Raw genomic sequence first — 13875 nt, forward strand, 5'->3', positions numbered from 1 at the left:
AAGCTTTTGTTTACATTTTGAATGTTGAAGTGGAAATTCCAGTTTAAGACATTAAATAAATGTGTTAATCGTTAGGAACTGTTTATTTATGCTTAAAATAATTTTAAAAAAGACTAATCAGCTTGAAATAGATTTTTTACTGGTATATTGACCCTATGTAAACAAAAACAGGGCACGAGCCTTGTTTACAATACGAAGAATTGTGAGCCCTGTATCTTGCTTGAAACTCATTGACTGGCACCCAAATTTCATTTGATAATTCGAAATGCATTCCTAAAGCATTGTAAATAATAAAAACAGAAAAATAAAAGACCAAAATCGTGACCATGCCCCTTTAATCTGTATGTAAAGTTGTGCAATTTTGGTAAGAATGTATAGTAAAATTTAATACTGTAGTGCAACCTGCAGAAAAACTGGTTTGCTGTGTTAAAAATTGTTTTACCTGTGTTTTAGGTGTTAAATCAGTTTGTTTAGACAAAAAATGACAAACATTGGGGTTTTGTAGCCAGCAGCAGGCTTATTTTGTTTTTAATGATGCATACAAAATTAGCCCAGATTTCCTCTGAAATGTTCTACTGCCTCAAAAAAATGAGCCATTTATAATAGATAGGACCGTCTAAACTGTCCTGAAAATTTTCAGCAGATCAAATACGATGTATTATTCATCGTCGTAAACAACAAAATCTTGTACAGGGTGTGAATTTCAAATAAAATCGGTTGTTTAGGCCCTTGTGTTACAGTTAGAAATGCTCAATTTATGTCCAAAATTGAGAAATATTGATACGAAAGTGGAAAACAGCTGAGATGTATCACTCATGTTAGTTAGATTTGAACCAGACCATGCTATTTTGGACAAAGGTTCTCACTATTTTCATAAATTGTGTAAAATAATGATTTTTTCTCTACCCCACCCACAGGGTCATCGAGTTTTTTGCTGACATAATTTCTGGGGTCCACATGATATTAATTAATTTGCGTCATTTTATACATTTTCATACATCACTTGTCAATTTAAAACCAAAAAATCACTGAATATCAAAACACCGTGTTAATGCATACAATATATATAACTTTGATCATTTTTTTATAAATCGGTGGCCACCGTGTCCATCGTGGTGTTCAAAAATCGCTCATAACTTTATGAAATGAGTAGATATCTTCATAAATTATTTTAGTCACACAACACAATGAGTATTAATCAATATATTAATGTTGATTTTGCGATAACAAAAAATTAGTTTTATTGCAGGTGTCACTACAGTATATCACTGAATGTTCACGTCAAAACATGGCAGAGGCAAAATAATTCCCGAATTTTCCTTTGAGTTTGGGGCGTTTCCGCGCGAGAAAGGAGTTGATTTTATTTATGAGACTAGACTTTGACCCGTGCGTGCACGGTTTTACATTGCATATCGGACATTTACGAAGTAGATACATCGACACACCGTATTATTGACATTTACAAACCAAAACTATAAGCCTACAATACAATAAATAAATGCTATTAATTTCACAACACTTTCCTTAGTTTGAATAATCTAACCGTGTCTCGGGAAAGGCCCTCACCACAGTTAGAATGCCTTCCAATTATACCCGTAATGTAGCAGAAAATTGCAGAATCGCTCAGAAACGATTTTGGAGAAAATTAATGAAGTTACCTTGAAAATAACAGTCAAATTCATCATATAATAAAAAACCATTTTGAGACTGTCTGAGAATACATTAAATCCATATAATGGAAGAATTAACACTTGTTCACCAACGTACACGTATTTTCTTTGCTACAGAGACAATACACGGAACGCATTCTATCGTAACACTGGGTCTGTAGGACATTATTCATTTTTACGATAAAACATATTCTATCTTCACTTTCCTAAGAAATATAATGTGAATTTTTTTAAAATATAATCAAATATTATTGTCATCACGAAGACAAAAGTAAGTACTTAGTTGAAATGTATATTTGTTATTTTAAACTTTCTCTCATAAGAAATCATTAATGAATAGAATACATGTATATAGCAAATTTCCAATGAAAATTTACCCGTATTCATATTATCATTTCTGAGTTTATTCATGCAAATATGATATTGTGGAAACATAAACTAAAGATCCCGTTAGCATGAATGTATTGCGAAAGCGCAAGATTGTAAAATCCAAAAAATCCAGATGATTTCCGGAATTTTTTGAGGTATTTTCGTTGATTATTAATAGGCAAAGCTTAACTGAGAAAAAATAAAAACGAATTGATAATCTTCAAGTACTAATGACGTTTAGAATATATAAAACAAAATACAGTATTCTTCCGATTTATCGGTATTAAAGACCAAAAATTCGAGTCTATTATTTTAATATAGTTGTATAGATGAAAAACAATGTGCAAGAGGTTTAACTATCCCAATTTTGTAATAATGCAGGGTCATTTGAATTTTTGATGCGTGTTGTTTCCGGAGGTGAAAAGGCATTTAGATATTTTTATGTATTCCTAAGCTACAGTTCAATAGGACTGGTTCGCTTTCATTGATTACCAGGGTGCCATACCTACAGTGGTAGCGTTCTGAAGCAAGGGCAGACTATCCAATCTAAAGATATAACAAGTACGGGCGTTGACTAGAATTTATCAATATCTGTTTGTTTACAAAATGACCTAGATAAAATTTTCACAGAAATAGTATGATAATGCAGCGTACAGTTTAATGGCATTAATTTTATCATTAAATATTATACAACACGATTCATATCGGTTTTCCGTCTGTTGCTCGGAATTCTTGTCTGATAAACCCGAGAATTCATGTTAGACAAAATATTCAAATACAGTCATGTGAAATTACTTATCGTTGATTTCAACTTAAATGATATTCCCATTAGTACATGTAATTCAGTACTCTGATTATGTTTGTCTTCGGTCGGTTAACATTTTGGGTTTTCTTAAATGTTGGCCGGCAGACACCTATTGTCAACTTAGAAACGACCGAGGATTGACTAGTCTGTCGGGCTACTTTGATAAATAGTTTAACGGACGATCAACGATATACAGATTTCCTTAAAAGATATATATGGACGCCATGTTGCAAATCGGACGATGCAGAGCAGTCACATTAATTTTTAAGAGCAACTGTATTGCGTTGATTGTATTATCTTCATCTATTATACTTGGAAAAAATGTTATTTTTTCAGTACTACATTATTAAAAAAAAACAACTTAAATTCCTAAAACACATATTTATGATACCTGGTTTCTGATGTTGGAATGGTTCTTTCTTCTCTTTGTGATATCGGAATTTCGCCTCCTAAGTAATCCATCTAGGTAGCAAAAATCTAAAGTACGTTAATATTTTTTGGTAGGGAAAATAAATGAACACCTTAAATAGTCTAGTACATACCGGTGTATAAAATCTAGAGGAAACCGAGGGCTTCGTTCGTTTTCGTACATCTGAAGGTATGCCATCATTACTTTTAGTCTTCTCCGTACCCTTCCCTCTAAATTTTGAAACTGTCTTTCTTAATGTTGCAAACCTTTTTAACCTGACATAATATAAAAATAAATTGTAAAATATGTTTCGCAATCTATAGAGTCTTTTATTTTACTTTTCTTTATGATGGTAGGTACTGTCACATGTTTAGAATTTTAAAATTGAACAATATCTAACCAAAAACTATATTTTAAAAATTTTGGAAAGGTTTTGAAAGTTTTAAAATCACTAGAGAGAGTATTTAGATTGACAGAGTTCTAGAGAAACCTCTTAACTACTGCGCTACGCTGTTAGGTGACAATTATAGGAAAGAGACTATTCATAAAATTACGCTTGATGGCCTTGTAAAGAAAAATAATATTCAACGTTTTTGATGATTTATACAATTTTGAATTTTTTTTAAAATAAGGTCACATAAGCATCTAAAGTGACTTATTTCTATTATTGTTCACTGGCGGATCTAAATGGTGGCGCATCCGGCAGCCTCACCCTCACCCTGCCCCGCCTCCTAAAATTGTCAATGCATAAGTAATTTATATATAAATTCTATTTCTTTGGCATAGAAAATGAACAGCTGTAGAGTCTTTTTCATTGATTTGGCAGGAATTTATGGGATTTTTTTACTTTAAACCGATTTCAACTGCATACATAAAAAACAAGAGGCCCATAGGCCTTGACGGTCACCTGAGTACCATAGCCCAAAAGACTGCAAATTGACATGTCAGAGTCTTATGTTTGCGAGGGGGAATCTTGGATTATCTGTTTCTTAGCTACAGGGACCAGAAATTGTAAACTTTTGGAAATAACAGACATGCAAGCCGTTCAAAGTCAATCTTTTATAATATACATGTACATATATAATTTTACTATATGGCTAAAGCAAAAGGGGGCGTTTCAACAGAGATATTCGTCATAGTTTTAAACGAACATAATTTGAATCATTAGGCATTTATAAATATTGAGTAATTATGCACAATGTGAATCGAGGATATTTTGAGACAGAGTATAATAGTCTAAAAGCAGACGGGTAACATTCAATACTTTGCTACAATTTATTTTTAAAATACTAGTAAGATGATTGTCATGACGCTATATCTATTAAGAACTTAAATTATTTAGGAGAAAAAAATATGCATAAGAAAAAGATCTGCACCCAACTGCACTGAAAAAAAAATTACTAAGACTTCAAAAACAAACGATACGAAAAAGAAATGCAATAGCAAATAAAAATCTTTAAAAATGTAATTAAAATTATACCTTGGTTATAAACTGTGCTTCTGATTTAAATGCTACGTGATATATACCGGGCTTTTCATTTTGAAAGGTCTGATCGTATTTCAATGTTTGTTGAAACTACCAACACAGAAATTTACAAGCAGGAAAAACAGCGCTGATCCCCAAAAACAAATATTGAGAACGACGTGGTGTCAGTTTCAGACATTACTTATGAAAAGCTAATATTTTTTTTTTGGGGAGAGGGGGGGGGGGGTCAATCATTTTTTTGGCAAGATGGCAAGAATACCGTTTGCTTCAATATGTTTAATCTTTCAAAGTGTTTAATAATGCATAAGTATTTTGATGATTTTATATATATATATATATATATATATATATATATATATATATATATATATATATATATATATATATATATATATATATATATATATATATATATATATTTGCATAACCAAGCTTTAAGCCTACAATAATTCTATGAATTTCACTACACTCTGCTGAGTAGGAATAATGTAACTGTGTCTGGGGAAAGGTCTTAAATCACTGCAGTTAAAATGCCTCCCATATACCCGTAATGTAGCAGAAAATTGCAAAATCGCTCCAAAACGATTTTGGAGAAAATTAGTAAAGTTACATTGAAATTAACAGCTATATTGTTCATTACAAACCATTTTGAAGCTGTTAATACCTTTCTTCGAAAAGTTTAATTCTATAATTGCAGAATTCAACATTTCTTCATACACACAATGTTGACATTCGAAACTGTTTTTATTTTTTATAGTAAATGCAGTGTGTAAGAGTTATCTCCCGTATTTTCTTTGATTAACAGAAAAAAAAATTCCAATGAAAATTTACATTCATTTGTTTTATCGTCATTGTGGAAACATAAAATATAGAGCCTCCCGTGATTTAGCGTGAATGTAATGCGCATGCGCAAGATTGTAAAATTCAAAAAATTCAGATGATTTCCGGAATGTTTTGAGGAAGTTTTGTTGATTTTTTAAATAGCAAAGCTTGATTGAGAAAAAATAAAAACAAATTGGTAATCTTTAAGTACCAATGATATTTAGAATATTTAAAACAAAAGACAGTATTCTTTTGTTTAATCGGTATTAAAGCCCAAAAATTCGAGTCTATTATTTTAATATAGTAGCATACTAGTAGATGTCTGTTGTGATTGGGAATAAGCTATTTTGTAAGTAGGTTATCTATCAATAGCATACTTTACAAAAAAAACGATTACGGAAAACGGGAAAACGGGTTTGTAATAACAGTGTTCTTCAACATACAGAAACACAAGCATGTTCATATGTAATCAAACTAATTTAAATGTCGGTATATTTGACTATCAAGATTTATACCACTTCTTTGTTCATCTGTTTATTTCCATATTGGATATTTATCAGCCATCACTACAAACTAGTACTATTTTCAGCCGGCTTTGCTAAAAGCAAAGTTCTAGTTGTAGGCATGTCTACTGCAATTGTTTCTATAAAAAGCACAACTGCAACAAAACAAAAACAAAACAAAAAACCAAATAACCGAACAGCGTCAAAGTAGGAGTTTCCGACAGAGTTACGCAGAGAGCCATCTTTTTATTGTGGTTTTTTTTTTGCGAATTAATTATTTATTCATTATATATTACGTGTTTAAAACATGACTATGCATTTTTGCACATAAACAATGCGTATGAAATTCTGTGAACTATTTTACAAAGCATTCATTTGGTATTCAGCTGCACATCGAAGAATTTTGGGATTGATTTTATAATGCTTGTTTCTAGATTTAATGCACGGTTGATTTAAGAGAGAGTGGAACATATTATTTGCATCTAAAAGTATCTTTTTCTTAAACATTTGAGCATTACATGAAATTCATCTTATCTTATTCAGCAGAAGACATCTTTTCAAAACTAAAATATTCCATACGTTATCGTTGAATAAAATAAGAAACTGTGTTTCTTAATCAAGTAAAATGAATTGAGACTTAATATTTAAAAAAAAAATAACAACAAACAAACAAAATTAGAAAACAAAGAGAAGAATAGTGGTCAATGTGTTTGATGAAGAAATAAAAATTTACCTTGATTTTCCGTTACCAGCAGTAGCCATTGATTTAGATATCCTTGTTATTGAATGTTTTTTGGCTGTTATTCTTCCCTTTTTGAGGTCAATACAAATCGTTTAAAATGTTTGCAAAAGTGAGCAACTGTGTGTCGTACTATAACCCCTTTCATCGATATTGATAAGACTGTAGTGGTAAGCTTATCAAGTGATATATCACATAATTGTAAAAAACGATAAGCTTTATTTCTTACACTTCTTACAGTATTCTTAAAGCTGGCACGATTTAATAAAAGCATTTGGTCGCCAAATTAGTTTCGTTCGCTCCTCATTTGTCATTGGGGTATATATACCGGTAGAGAAAATTACGGTCGGTTGCTTTCCGATCTAGACATTCACGTTGCAAGGACTTCTAAGTACATGATCTACATGTACACAGTGTAATAACATTTTCGGAAAAAAAAAAAAAAAAAAAGGTTAAGGAAACTACAATAGAAAAAATAAAAAAATTAATAGAATTTCTTAGAATTTTCAAGATATCCGTTTTACATTGCATTTATTGTGTTGCCTTACTTCGCATGCGCATCAAACATGTGTGTCTTTTATACAGAGTGCATAACGTCTGCATCTTTTTGAAGACATCGGTGGAACTACATCCAACAAACTAGATAAATGATACTAAATTAAAAAAGTAGTAACAATGTAACATCGTTTTTATCAGTCATGTTAGTTGGTTTGCGCATGTGCGGTGTTGTAACAGACAAAGGAAAACTTTGTGTTCTACAATTATCGAGGATTTTTTTTTTTACATATGTTTGCCTGGATTTAAATCTGTTTTGTTTTGGATATTCCTTACAAGTGGAGTGGTTGCCATATTATTTTTGTTCAAACCGCATTTCTTTTCATCCAATGTAACGTGTTCGGGTGGATGAAATACTTGTATGCGGTGAAGCACGAGTGTTCATAGTGCTATGAGCCTTCTATATGGGATGTGAAGCAAAGAGTTTAAAGGGGCATGGTCACGATTTTGGTCAAAAATTATTAATCCAATTTTAATATTTACAATGCTTAAGAAAGACATTTTAAAAAGGCAACCGAAATTTGAGTATCATTTGTTGAGTTATAAGCGAGTTACAGAGCTTGAAATTCTTCGCTATGTAAACAAAGCGTTTGTTTACATTTTGAACGTTGAAGTAAAAATTTCAGTATTAAACCTAAAACGAATGTGTTAAACGTTAGGAACTGTTTATCTATGCTTAAAATAAATAAAAAGATAGACAAATAAGCTGGAAAAAGATTTTTACTGGTATATTTACTGGTTTACTATGTAAACAAAAACAGAGCACGAGCCTTGTTTACATGACAAAGAATTGTGAGCTCTGTATCTTGCTTATAACTCTGCGAATGACTCTCAAATTTAATTTGATCATTAGAAATGCATTTCTGAAGCATTGTAAATAATAAAAACATAACAATAAAATTTGACCAAAATCGTGACCATGCCCCTTTAATGCTGACATGAATTCATAAATACGCATTATTTCCATTTTATCTCCTAGTACCACCATATTAGTTATCGGTTTCTTTTGTTCTGCTCATTGCTACACACCCCCTATATAAGGCCGATAGGATTATTCATGTTTCACCGCATTCAGGTATTTCAATCCTCGATAATTGTAGAACGCGTTCCTGTTTCTGTTACAGCATCACACATTCGCAAACAACACACTGTAGCAGATCGAGCAATGTCAATGACTGCATGGATTTTAGAAACGGGTTTTTTTTTTGTAAAAGTGTGTTTTTGTTACCTTCTTACTTTCTTGGAATTACCATAATTTATCCACTGTGTTGGATGTAGTGCCGCGGGGTTTTTCAAAAAGATGCAAACGTTATGCACTCTGTATGAGCGACACACGTGTTCGATGTGCATGCGAAGTAAGACAGCACTATTTGTACAAAATAATACGGATACCATGAACATTTTTTCAAAGAATAAATATTATTGATGTTTTATTGATTGTAGTTTCCTTTATTCTTTTTCTACAAACATTTTACTTCAATGTTAAGTTCATGCATTTATTATAGAAGTCCATGCAACCTGAATGCCTCGATCGGAAAGCTCAGGGGCCCGTTTCACTAAAAGGCGTAAGATACGACGAAACTTAACTTAGGCCTTAGGGCGTACGCCAAAATTTAGTCCGGCGTAAATTGCGTTTCACTAAGAGGCGTACGCCTGGCCGTAAATACTAGTATCGGACTAAGTTAAGGCCAGTCTTACGTCCTTGACAACGAGCTTATGCACATGCGCGTACAGATGATAAACAGTAGATAGATAGATAGATAGATAGATAGATAGATAGATAGATAGATAGATAGATAGATAGATAGATAGATAGAAAGATAGATAGATAGATAGATAGATAGATAGATAGATAGATAGATAGATAGATAGATAGATAGATAGATAGATAGAAACTTGTCAATTGTATTTGCGTGAGAGAAAAATTGAGAGAGAGAGAGAGAGAGAGAGAGAGAGAACCGCAAAGTACTATACATGTATTAAGGCATATTGGTTACATTTAATTCAGTACATTGTTGTTAAAAATTAATCCTATGAAGTGACAAAATCACACAGCAAAACTTGCTGAAATGTTTTATTTGAAGGATTTATTTGATGAAGCATATAGGATATGTTCAATTGAAATTATTAACTCAACAGAACACTTCGTTATCGATATATACGGTGATTTCACCATGCTTCAAACAACCTTGGAATTTTTCTTTTGATCATGCGTCAATTATGGCCCGAGTATAATTTTTTTTTATTAAATTTTCTGGTTTTCTCTTGCTTAACCATTGAAAGAAAATCAGCGAATTTGTTTAAATATAGAAAATATAGCAAATTAATGCATGCAGACATGAGCTATTTAATCATGGATCGGACAATATAAAGCAAGCATCGGACAACCATACAGTAGATATTAAAAATAACGAAATTTGCTTATTTCATGGGGGAAAAAAACCACCAAGAGGTTCGGATAAATATATTTATTACTTTCATATTTAGATTTTTTTCAGTGTGAAGCAAAAATGACCTAGGAAATAATTGATGAATTCCAAGGCAAAGTTTTTTTTTTTTACACAATTTGTTTCTGAATCAAAAGTTAGGGGTTTTTTTCGATTTACAAACCATAAGTGCATGCACGTTTATTTAATTTGTAAATGTTTATCCAAAGTTATCCGATCCAAGGTAAAGATGTATGTGTCCGATATATGGTGAACTCAACATAAACAACCCAAGTACACTTTCATGTGTATTTAGTATATTGATTGAGGCTTCATATAAATTTTAAGTTAATATAGCTAGAGTAGGTGTATGTAACCTACAAAATAAAATCTATTTAATCTAGAGTCAGTGTTTTGCATCGGTTGTATGATAAATACAATATCTAATATTAAAAAAAAATTAAGGACTTTTGACGACTCTAAAACACAGTTTAAGCTTTCATCATACATGTATTTATGTATTTACATTTTAACAATACTGAAAATACTTTTGTGATTATCCTTAATTTAACTACCTAGTAAGCATGACACCTTTTACTCACCAAAAATGAAATTAAAAAAAAGGAAAAAATAAAAGTCAATAAATCACTTATAGAGGTTTTAATTTCAAAATATCGTACTCACACATATTTTGCGTGGAAGTGGGGGGGGGGGGGAGGGGGGGGGGGGTAAAATGCTTGAAATGCTACAAATTTCTTGTACAAATACACCTTTGCACTACATGTGCATCGTGTGTGTATATTTTCTGCGTTATTAATTGCCAAATCTACTAAAATATATGAAACGTAAATCAAATTTTTGAATAAAAATAATCGAATGAAAACTATATATCGATTGTCTAAATATGTCATTTTAACATGTAAACGGCAAGTGCAAATAGAAAGAATGTGCATAAAACATGGTAAGAAAATTTCTATTCAAGAATTGGTACCACTTATCAAAACTCTCTATTTTTTTTAATTCATATGAAATTAATAAAATTTACATGATAAATTGTACAATTTAACATTACGGTCAGCACTGATATTCTCAGCAACAGAATTAGCAATCATTTCATGTTTACGCCAAAAGTTACGACTGCCCTTGGCTAGGCGTAGATTTTTGGCTTAACTTAAGGCGGGCGCAAAGTTACGCCTTTTAGTGAAACGGACCTTAGTCCAAATATTTGACTCAAGTCCGGACTTACGCCAGGCGTAAGGTTACGCCGGGCGTACGCCTTTTAGTGAAACGGGCCCCAGACCGTAACTTCTCGACCGGTGTTTATACCCCAGTCACCCATGCGAATGTGTCATTTATATTTTAGACCAGGTTGGTTTATTTGACCCTTTTAGTTTCGCAGTCAAAATTGGGCCTCGTATTTATAGTCTATTTCATAAAATCTAGGTACTCGAAGTCAAATATAAAATCTAGACGTTTATTGATTTTAAACTTTATCTTAATTAATTGGTGGATGAAATGAGTTCCAGAAATAAATGTGAAAATAAAAAAAATAGTTTTTTTCTACTGCTGCAACAATTAACATGCTTAGTAGCGACCCCCCCCCCCCCCCCCCCCAAAGGATACATTTTCGATCCGCGCCAGACCTAGTAAAATCATCAAAGGTAAAACAGACTATACTATTTTATGCAGAATGTTCCTTGAAAATGGCTCGATATACTAAGTTTTTATACAAAACAAGCACTTGTTCTTTTTTTAAAAAGCATGGAATTGCACACCAAAAGTTTCAAACATGGCTATGACTTTATCAAACACCCCTATGTTTATATTTTCAACCCCATGTAGAGTGGTTAAACACGAACGATAACTCTGTTCTAATTATCGTCGTTTAATTCAAATAACCTCTAGATGATAAAATAAGACATATATCTTAATAGATTTTAATGTTTTAACATAAATCAAAGTAGCATATGAAATGAAAAAACGACCAGTACTTACGTGTTTTGAGAATATTATCCGAACACTTGTACTTCCGCTCGAAATTTCACAGGAACTAAACAAATCTCGGAGAAGTCTCGTGAACTTTCACTCGAGCACCTCTAGATTTATTGCATACTTAGCAACGATAAAGAAAACATTCCGACCACATCCGCAGGGTTGAGACATGATCGAAACTATAATGGCGAAATTCGATGCTTTGATGAATTCATGTCAGCTTTAACAATAGAAATAGACAACTAATATGGCGGTAGTCGGAGGGAAAATTGAAATAATGCGTATTTATAAATTCATGTCAGTTTTAAAGTGTATATAGAAACGCCACTTAACCAGCTGCATGTATCGTACGCAGTTATGAGTGTAAAAGTGAAAGCCTTAAAAACACCTTAATATTCATTTTTGGTAACAAAAGGAACGAAAGATATGTTACTTTTAGAGAATACAAAATTGATAAGCAAGGTTATATCAACAGATGATAATTGTTAACATCCTAGATCCACTATATTATATCTGTTCATCTGCACCCAAGGACAGTGTATAGCAAGTTTGGTTTAACCTCCCTTTTAAGATGCCAGGGGGTTTCAGATCTCTTATTTTCAATTCCTTATAAAAAGTCTTCACATTTAAACTATTGCTTTATCATCGACAAACAACAATCCTCGCTATGTTTATATGGATTTATATCAAATCAGTATAATTATAAAATTTAATATAGATAGAAAATAAATGTATATGATTGATATGACGTTTTCTTGGAAAGAATGCATACTGTTTTACAACCATTTAAAAATCATCATGCACATTAAGCAAAGAATATACAAACGCAAATTATCAAATTATGAATAATAAAAACCAAGATATGCTTGTAAAATGCTAACAAAATGCTAAAAATGCTAATATTTAACGACTCATTCGTGAACTTAGTTCCTACATTTTCACACTGATATATTTTTATAATTTGCCTATTTTACAATTATGCCTTTATAACGGTTTACGTTACAATCAGTAATATTCATCTATATATATGCATTATTACATAAAAAATACATGTACCTCAAAGTGTTAAAAAAATCATTGCTTATGAATCAATTTCTCGCTCATCGGTGAACGGTACAGTACCTGCCCCTTTTTCACTACGTCCAGTTGCTTCGTCATCATTATCTCCTTCTTTGTCATCGTTTTCTGAATTTTTTGTACCAATAGGTGTGTTTCGTAACATGTCGTTGCCTCGATCTGCAACATCATCACCTGCCTAATTATCGCCATTTTCTTCGCTCTTGCTACCGTAAGATGTGTCGCTGTTGTCGTTGGGTTTATTTTTCTTTTCTGGATTAGATTTAATTACTTGTGAAACATTTCCATTTCCTCCGTTGTCGTCAGTTTCCGAACTGTTACTTTCAATAGTTGTGTTGCTTTTGTCAGTAGGTTGATCGCCGTTTCCTTGATCAGACTGATTACCAGCTGGACTTTTATCATCTTTTTCCTTGTCTTTGGTCTCTAGACATTCGGTATCTATAGTTGTGATGTTGTCATTTGATAGCTTGCCGTTTCCTGAATCCGATTGTTTACCATCTAAAACATCATCGGTTCTGTTTTCATTGTCGTCACTGCTAACAGTTGGAGCCATTTTATACTTCTCATCGTCGTCGGTGTCATCTGCACTTGAGGAACTCGACTCCTCTTCAGGTACTTCCGATTTGCTTCCTTGAACGACCCCTTTAGCCAACAGAGGTCCGTCTTTATGCAGGAAAAAAGTTGGCCAAACCACAAAATGTACAAATTTTCCAGCTTTTGTGTATGATCGCATTTTATTCGAGTCAAAAGCCGAGTTTGCTTGGTAATCGGCTTCCATGTAGATTGGAGGATCTTGAATGCGCATCATCCAGCAAAGCTCCACACATTTTTCAATGTATTCTTTGCAAGAATCATAAACCTTCTGCTTTATTTTTAATTTTCTTTGAGCTGCAAAGTACTATAATGATAAAAAAAAGTTTAAAATCAAATCAATTATTTAGAACTGATTCAAAATTAACCATGTTAATAAAGATGGTGGTTTCTCGTGAAAAGGACATCTGTAAAGTAGATTTAATGTTATG

At 32.3% G+C, this 13875-nt stretch overlaps 1 protein-coding gene across 5 annotated transcripts in view; it reads right to left on the reverse strand.

Moving 5' to 3' along the window:
* Positions 1–13875, reverse strand: part of LOC105330295 (uncharacterized protein MCAP_0864) — a 42465-nt gene that overhangs the window by 17195 nt on the left and 11395 nt on the right. For 2 of the 5 annotated variants that reach the window (XM_066075024.1, XM_066075021.1), the window contains exons 1-3: positions 6798–6987; positions 3387–3528; positions 3236–3306 (exon numbers count right to left, since the gene is read on the reverse strand). The exons of 1 other annotated variant lie outside the window; for it this stretch is intronic. In XM_066075024.1, coding sequence (XP_065931096.1) covers positions 3236–3306; positions 3387–3528; positions 6798–6826 — 242 coding nt within the window. In that variant the 5' untranslated portion in view covers positions 6827–6987. Of the gene's footprint in view, positions 1–3235; positions 3307–3386; positions 3529–6797; positions 6988–12920; positions 13752–13875 lie in introns of those variants that run through there. 2 more of the 5 variants (XM_066075022.1, XM_066075025.1) reach the window with 2 other exon arrangements.

This window comes from Magallana gigas, chromosome 2, assembly GCF_963853765.1.
Source record: "Magallana gigas chromosome 2, xbMagGiga1.1, whole genome shotgun sequence".
NCBI classification, from domain to species: Eukaryota; Metazoa; Mollusca; class Bivalvia; order Ostreida; family Ostreidae; genus Magallana; species Magallana gigas.